The sequence below is a fragment of the Chrysochloris asiatica genome, unplaced genomic scaffold (genome assembly GCF_000296735.1).
Source record: "Chrysochloris asiatica unplaced genomic scaffold, ChrAsi1.0 scaffold00349, whole genome shotgun sequence".
Taxonomy (NCBI): Eukaryota; Metazoa; Chordata; class Mammalia; order Afrosoricida; family Chrysochloridae; genus Chrysochloris; species Chrysochloris asiatica.
In genome coordinates, this window is record NW_006408867.1 from 1,910,886 (window position 1) to 1,919,373 (window position 8,488).

The 8,488-nt window shown below is 37.1% G+C and overlaps 1 protein-coding gene across 1 annotated transcript in view; it reads left to right on the plus strand.

Annotated features, from left to right (window-relative positions):
* Nucleotides 1-8,488, plus strand: part of MAEL (maelstrom spermatogenic transposon silencer) — an 86,172-nt gene that overhangs the window by 29,891 nt on the left and 47,793 nt on the right. The window contains exons 6-8 of the mRNA XM_006875993.1: nucleotides 1,917-2,041; nucleotides 4,270-4,324; nucleotides 4,452-4,593. Coding sequence (XP_006876055.1) covers nucleotides 1,917-2,041; nucleotides 4,270-4,324; nucleotides 4,452-4,593 — 322 coding nt within the window. The remainder of the gene's footprint in view (nucleotides 1-1,916; nucleotides 2,042-4,269; nucleotides 4,325-4,451; nucleotides 4,594-8,488) is intronic.

Consider the following 8,488-nt stretch of genomic DNA (forward strand, 5'->3'; position numbering starts at 1 on the left):
CTTTTGAGTTTATGTGATAGTTTGTTATTCCTTTCCAAAGAAGACTTTGGATGGCTTCTGGCAGAAAGTTGGGGTCTCTAGCCATTTCAGATTATTTTTAATGCAATTTCAGGGGTTGAAGGAATTTAGGGTCATTCTGTTTCTTGTTTGTGTTAACTAAAAAAATGGGGTGAGGAAATAGTAAAATTGGCAGCTGTGACTCATAAACAACGGAATTCAGAAAACAGTGGGTTGTTGTTTTTTTCCTTTGCATGTCTGGGTGTGTTCTGCTTCTTAGCCTCTAAATCTTCTCTTCCAGAATTACCAAATGCCCTGATGGAACCAAACACTCCCAACTGCCGGATTCAGCCAAGATGCTAGGCCCATAGTTATTCACTGATGCTGTATTTCTGCAGGACTTTCAAGCAGGCTATTCTTTATATTTATCTAGTCTGTCATTATCAGAAGTAGAAATTGTCTTCCGTCTGTTTAAAAAACAAACAAAAAAAAAGTTTACAGCTGTGTTAAAATCTATAATCTACAAATTTAATGAGCATCATTTTTTAAATCTGCACATAATTCAGTATCTGGAGTCCTTGTAAGTCTCTGTCACCTTTGTTTTGGTTCTTGTATTTCTTTGTGCATGAGGGGCTTCAAAAAGTTCATGGAAAAAAGGAATGAAAAGATAATGGAATTTTTCCATGAACTTTTTGAGGTTTCTGCATACAGTATTTGAAGTAAATGACTGTAGAGTAATTGAGGCCTTTATTGATGATACCTTTCACCAGAGAGATGTGTGTTCTTCCAGTACACCTGGGGCACTAGCAAGTCAGGCCTTAAAGACTACCAAAAACCCACATTCTTAACCATTCATCTTCCTTTTCTAATGGCAAGTGACGCCATGGAAGAAACTGCCCCCAAAGCTAGTCTTCTCTGGATTACTATGTTCTTCTCATCTTGACTTGATAGTTTCTCATTACTGTGTGTACCCTTGATATACTTAAGCTTTCTTACTTTTTGTAGGTGGTTTGATCTGAATTACCAGGTCTTATTTTTTTGCACTCAAGCCATGGTATTTTCAGTTGTTTAATATGCATGTAAAAGTTGGACAGTGAATAAGGAAGATTGAAAAAGAACTGAAGCACAGAATTGTATTGGAGAAGAATATTGAAAGTGCCATGGACTGCCAGAAGAACAAACAAATCTATCTTTGAAGAAATACAGCCAGAATGTTCTTAGAAGTGAGGACGGTGAGACCTTGTCGCTCATACTTCAGATATGTTATCAGGAAGGACCAGTGCCTGGAGAAGGAAGGACATCATGTTTGGTAAAGTGAAGGGTTGACAAAAACTAGGAAGACCCCCCAATGAGATGGATTGACCACAGTAGCAGCAACAGTGGGCTCAAGTCTAACAGTTGAGGATGGCTCAAGACTAAGCAGTGTTTCATTCTGTTGTGCATAGGAACCAACTCAACGGCAGCTAACAACAGCATTTTTAATTCAAAGTAGAAGTCTTTTATCGTAAAACGTTTTGAAAAGCGGTCGTTACTATTAAGTTCTCAAGTCTTATTAGTAAAATAGATTCTTGAAAGATAACATAGTAAAAACGCTGCAGGATTGGTCCCTTAACAAACCTGAATTTGAGTTGTGGCTCTACTACTCATTAGAACTACTAATTTACCATGAATTTCTGTGATTGTGATTCTCAGTTGTCTCTTCTTAACTTGTATACCACCTACCTCATGGGATGGCTGTAAAATTACATGGTAAAATACATAGAGTAACTAACCATAACCAAGCTTGGTACAAATACTCAAGTATGAGTTACCCATGACCTTCTTCCTGAACTTCCCCCATACACCCCACACCCCCAATTCTAACCCATAAAATTGTCCTGGTCAGTTTTTGAACTATCTCTTCATTTTATTTCCTCTAGGTGATTCTAGTCACAAGATTCCTATTTCAAATTTTGAATTGGGGTGTGATCAAGCAATTGTGTTAAGAAACCTTTATAGATTTATTCATCCAAACCCAGGGAATTGGCCACCTATCTACTGCAAGGTAATTTCAGTGTAATAATTTCTTGTAAGTTATACAGAGAGCATTTTGCTTTTGCATTAAAACATGTTCATTCTGAGTTGTTTTGAAATTAGTTATAATACCTTTCATTTTAAATTAATGTGGTTTTGGAGAGATTTTTGAAGCTTAGAAAACCTGAATTTATTTCTATGTTCATAGATCTTATGTTTTTTAATTCCTTTTGAAATTCTTTGGTATCTTTTTACCCTGAAGAATGGGTATTTCTAATATGTCTGCCTGTCCTTACAAGTAAGTTTAGCTGTTATTTAAAATTATATTTGTAGCAGTACCTTGCTCCTCTTTTTATAATATTTAGATAGACTGTAATTTTTCCTGGAGTCCTGGTATGGTGCTGTGGGTTAATGTGCCAGATTGCAAAGCTGTTTGAATTGCAAAGTCAGCGGTTCAAGCTCACCAGATGCTCATTGGAAACCCTATACAGGGTCGCTATGGGTCGGAATCAACTCGACGGCACTTAACAATGTATTTGGCCTGGTGTGGCACTGTAGGATAAAGCACTGGATCTCAATGTCTGTTTGAACCACAAGGTCAGCAGTTCAGACTCACCAGCCGCTTTTTGGAAACCCTATACAACAACACCAACATATTTGTACTAATTTAGAAGAATTTGTCTAAATTCTTTTAGACGAGGAGTCAAAGAATTGGGTTCTAATCTTGGCACTTAGTTGTATAATTGTGCACTGATTCTCTAATCTTGTTTCAGAACATTCATTTCTTCATTGGGCTCTTCTAAGTCTCACTGCGTTTCATAAAATATGTTTACATTGTTATACAAATTTAAGTGTGCATTAATGTGTTAAGTGTTTTTGAGTCAGTTCCAACCCATAGCAACCCAGTATAGGGCTTCCAAGGAGCAGCTGGTGAGCTTGACCCACCAACCTTGTGGTTCAAAACAACCTTGCAGTTCAATGCATGAACCCACAGCACCACACCAGGACTTGATTCATTAATGTTGTTGTTAAGTGCTTTCGAATCAGTTCTGACCCATAGCAACCCTGTATAGGGTTTCCGAGGAGTAACTGGTGAGCTTGACCTGCCAACCTTGCGGTTCAAACTAACTTTACAGTCCAGCGCATTAACTCACAGTGCCACACCAGGACTCTAGTAGCAGTAGTCTTGTTTTTTAAAAAAATAATTCTTGATTTAATTGTCATAAACACTTCAGTCTCTTCCACCACCTCCCAGTTTGAGAGGACAAGCTTTTTTATTTTTTGTAACTGTTTATTGAGAATTGAGTGAAGGTTTATGGAGGAGGTCATCAGTTTCACATTGAACAAATCATACACTTTGTTTCATTTCAATGATTGCACTCCTGTCTGTGCAATGACAGGTTATCTTACTTCTTCTTCCCTGTGGGTCTGTTTTCCTTCTACCCTCCTTCCCATCCCTTCTCAACTTTATCCTTAGGTAAGTTTTGCCCTTTTGATTTTGAATGATTGACTATTCTATGGTGAGCATACCTTACTAGTGTTGTTGTCCACACAGAGGTATGGACCTATCTGTTGGTTGGCTGAAAATTGGGCCATGAGAATGAGTTTTGTTTTCAGACCTGTAGAGTGGTCAAAAGCTATAGTCTCAGGTTCCTCCTGTTTTCTTTCTGACCAGTAAATCCCAGTCTTGCTTAGTAATTTAAAATTTGTTCCACGTTTTCTCCCATTGTATCCAGGACCTTCTAATTAACGTGTGATCCCTTTCAAAGCAATTGGTAGTGGTAACCAGGCACCATCTAGTTTTTCTGGTCTCAGAGTTGTGGTCACTGATATTCATATGTTCTGTTGGCCCATTGGGTTAGTTGATTCCAAGCGTCTTCAAATTCTCACCACTCTTCATTCTTTCGCTCATAGAAAGACTAATAGTTACATCTTTGAGCTTTTAAATTCCCAGTTACTACTTACCAAAGTAGGATGTTGAACATTGTCTTAGTGGACAATGTTATGTTAGTCAACCATGATGTCCTGGAACCATGGTCCTGAGCCTCCAGGCCCAGCAGCTCATTGCCTTAAGATGTTAATAATATCTCAGAATTTTTCATCATTTTTTTCCCCTGTATCATCCACCACATTCATAGGTATGTTTGCAGCAAAGGTAAATACTCATGTACAAATATTAAGAGGACAATAATAATTAAAAACAATTCAAGGTTAAAAAAAAAAAGTAGGAAGCACAAATAATTTTATTTTCTTCTCCAGTCTGATGATAGAGCCAGAGTCAACTGGTGTTTGAAGCATATGGTGAAGACCTCAGGCAAGTAAAACTCTTGGCCACTGCAAAAAGTGCATGATAGTATCTATATTTGTTTTCCGTTTTGATGTACATATTCTAAGTACCTAAATTCACTAATTGTATTTGCTTTTCTGTTTACCAATGCAAGAAATCAGGCATGATCTGGAGCTTCTTACTGTGGAGGACCTGGTAGTGGGGATCTACCAGGAAAAATTCCTTAAGGAACCCTCTAAGACCTGGGTTCGGAGTCTCCTAGATGTGGCCATGTGGGATTATTCTAGCAACACAAGGTATTGATAGTGACTTTAAACGCTTCTGAAATGAAAAAACATGGTAGTACTACTCGTATATAAACATGGGGTCACCATGAATCAAAACCAATGGACAGCAACTAATAACAACTTGAATATGCCTCTTCTTTGCAATGTTTTCTTACATAACCTTGAAAGTATTTCCTTGAATATAAGCTTTCATTGGTATTAAGATACATGATTTCATTTACCTCTAAAAACAATAAAAAATACTGCCCCATAAACTGAAACAGTACTTTTTTACTGGTATTTTTATACTAAAGAAAGAATACTTTTAGATTGATTAGATGTTTTTTATTATATACAACTCTTGTACTTACATGTGGAGTCTTCATATATTCATGGAAAAATTAATTAAAAGATAACGGAATTTTTCCACGAACTTTTTGAAGCCCCTCATATAAAACAGAACATATAAGTGAAATAAATTGGTGACATTATTTAATTTTTATTTGTAGTAATTTCAAACAAATTTATATAAAAGTTGCAACAACAGTACACAAAATTCCATTATAGCATTCTCTCAGTTACCCTATTGTTGACATTTTGATACCTTTTAAAATTCATTTTATCTTTGCATATATATATATGCTGTTTCTTTTTCTGAATCATTTGATGATAAGTTATAATAAATTGCAACCATCATAGCTCTTTTCCCCTAAATATCTTCTCTGTAGGTTTCCTAAAATCAAGAATGTTCTCTTACATTGTTGATGTTGTTAAGTGCCTATCCAGTTGGTTCCTACTCATAGTAATCCAATATTGGGTTTCCAAGGAGCAGCTGGTGGGTTTGAACTGCAGATCTTGTGTTTCACAGTCCAGTGCTGATCTACAGTGCTACACCAGGAGTCCCTTATCTTACATTTTTATTGTTAAGTTCCATTGAGTTGGTTCTGACCCATAGTGACCCTGTATAGAGTTTCCAAGGAGTGGCTAGTAAGCTTGAACTGCCGACATTGTGGTTTAAACCAGTTTTGCAATCCATCACATTAACCCAGAGGTTAATACCAGGACTCTCATCTTATATTGCTATAGTTCAGATATTAGAAAGAAGATCTTACTGTTGATACAATGCTGTTATCCAATCTGAAAACCCTATTCCTATTTGCCAATTATCCCACTAATTTCTTTCATAGAAAATAATTTTAGTCTAGGGTTCAATCCAGAATCACATTTGTATTTAGTTATTGGCCTTCTTTAACATAGACTGTACCTCAGCCTCTCTTTGTTACAGTCTTGACATTTTTGAAGCATGCAGCCAGTTATTTTCTAGAATGTTTTTCAATTTTGTTTTAATGTGTTTTTCTTCATTATTTGAGATTCTCTTTGGCAGATATAGCACAAAAAAATAAGCTGTGTCTTCTAAGTGAATCATATATGAAGACATAATGATGTCAGTTTTGCCCCATTACTGATGTTTATAACTTTGGTCATTTGCTTAAAATATTGTCTACTAGAGTTCTCCATTGAAGTTACTGCTTTTCTCCTTATAGTTGTTTTGTAGAGAGATACTCAATTCCTCAAAGGTTTCACTTGGTAATTTTAGCATCTGTGGAGTTCTGGTGTGATGCTGTAGGATAAGCACTGAATTACTAGCCACAAAGTTGGAGGTTCAAACTTACCAGCTGCTTCTCGGAAACCCTATACATGGTTGATATGAGTCAACCAACTGCACCTAACAGCAACATTGATGATTTTTACTGAATTGGTTATTATTATGTTTGTCAAATGGTGGTCCTGTAATTTGATCCTTTATATTTATTCATTGGAATTCTGGTGTAGTGCTGTGGGATAATGCACTGGACTGCACAGTTGGTTTGAACTGCAAGGTTGGCAGTTCAAGCTTACCATGTGCTCCTCAGAAACCCTATACAGGGTGCTGTGGTTTGAAACTGACTTGATGGTACTTCACAACAACAACAACAATTTATTAGTTGGCATTCTACTGTAATGAAAAGCTTTTTATTGTTCTCCGTTTCTTTTCTTATTTTCCATTTATTTATCTGAGTATGAACTCAGGCATTGTATTCTGTTCAAGAAGTAATCTGTTACTGCTGTTATGTAAGGAGCCCTGGTAGCTCGGTGGTGAAATGCTTGGCTGTTAACCGTAAGTTTGGCAGTTGCAGTCCATCAGTCATTCCATCAAAGAAAGAGGTGGCAGTAGGGACAGTTCTACTCTGTTCTTGGTATGAGTCAGAATTGACTTGATGGCTATGAAATGTTTTTTGTGGGTTTTTATTATTTTTATGTACACATTGTTCTAAATATAAATGTGGCCAATAGGAGAACCTTTAAAACTGGTTTCTGTGTCTTTTTAACATTTTCTTCTCATTCTTTAAGCAGTTCTTTGATTCCTGGCACAATAAACTGTTCTAGGCTTATCTGTACTTTTGCTGTTCTATCCTTGGAGACCTGGTGCGGCTTTGTAGGATAAGCACTGGACTGCAAGTCTGATTTGAACTGCAAGGTCAACAGTTCAGACTCAACAGCTGCTCCTCGGAGACCCTATACAGGGTCCCTATGAGTCAGAACTGACTCGATGCCACTAAACAACAACAGTCCTTGGAATTGCCATTTCTTCCAGGAGCCCAGGTTGTTTTTAGAAGGAAGGAAAGTATTTAGAAGACTTCGTTGGGTGCTCTCGACTTGGTTTTGACTCACTGCCATCTCCTGTACCATCCTTAAAATTGTTGCTGTGCCCATTGTTGCAGCAACTGTGTTTATCCATCTTGTTGAGAGTCTTCCTCTTTTCCACTGACCCTCTATTTATCATCATGTCCTTCTCCAGGAATTGGTCCTCCAGATAACATGTCCAAAGTACATGAGATGAAGCCTTGTTAGTTTTGCTTCTAAGGAGCACTCCAGATGTACTTCTTGCAAAACGATTTGTTCGGCAAATGAAAGTCCTAAAAGCTTTACTTTGTCCACATCATTAAGACTGACTCTACTTTGAAGAGGCAGCTCTTCCACAACCTGGTTCTGAGTGCCTTCCAACCGGAGGGGCTTGTCTCTGGAACTATATCAAACAATGCTGCATTGCTATTCATAAGGTTTTCTGTGACTAATTTTTCAGAAGTTAACTGCCACTCCTTCTTCCTAGTATGTCTTGTAGTCTAGAAGCTCACTAAAACCTGTCCACTATGGGTGACCCAGATAGTATTTGAAACAGTGGTAACATGGCTTCTAGCATTATAGCAACATGCAAGCCACCATAGTACAACAAACTGACAGATGAGTAATGGATATATATATATATAACATTAACCAAACCGAATCTGTTGCCCTGGAGTCATTTCAGACACATCTGTAGGTGTGTTTATTCCCTCATTAGAATGTCATTGTCTCTAGGTCTCCCTAGCAGGCAGAGCTAGGAGGTGTACATATGCATATATGCACTTAGCACAAATTTCTATGTAGCCAGATGTCTCTGTTCATCTTTCTTGGTCTCTCTATCTCTTATCTCACCATGAGTTCATCCTGAACCTTGCATTCCAATCGATTGCCATAGAGTTCTTGTCTGTATTTCTATTTCTTTTCTCTGAAAGTGAGAAACCTCACTTATCAATAAATTTACTTGTTTGTTCAATCCCAGAATACGTTAAGAGTAGTTTCAGAGTTAAATTGGTAACGTGAAAAATGAACATACTAACAATTCAGCATTTGATTACAGATCTTTTTCATTTAAGGGTGTATAGTCAGAATTTATTTGTGTTACTTACTTAACTTTAATCTTTTAAAATTTATGGAAATTTGCTTTGTGACCTAACTTGTGTATCCTACAAAATGACTCATGTGCGTTGGAGAAAAATGTATATTGTATTGTTATTGGATGGAATGTTCTAAGTATATCTGTTAGGTATAGCGGGTTTATAGT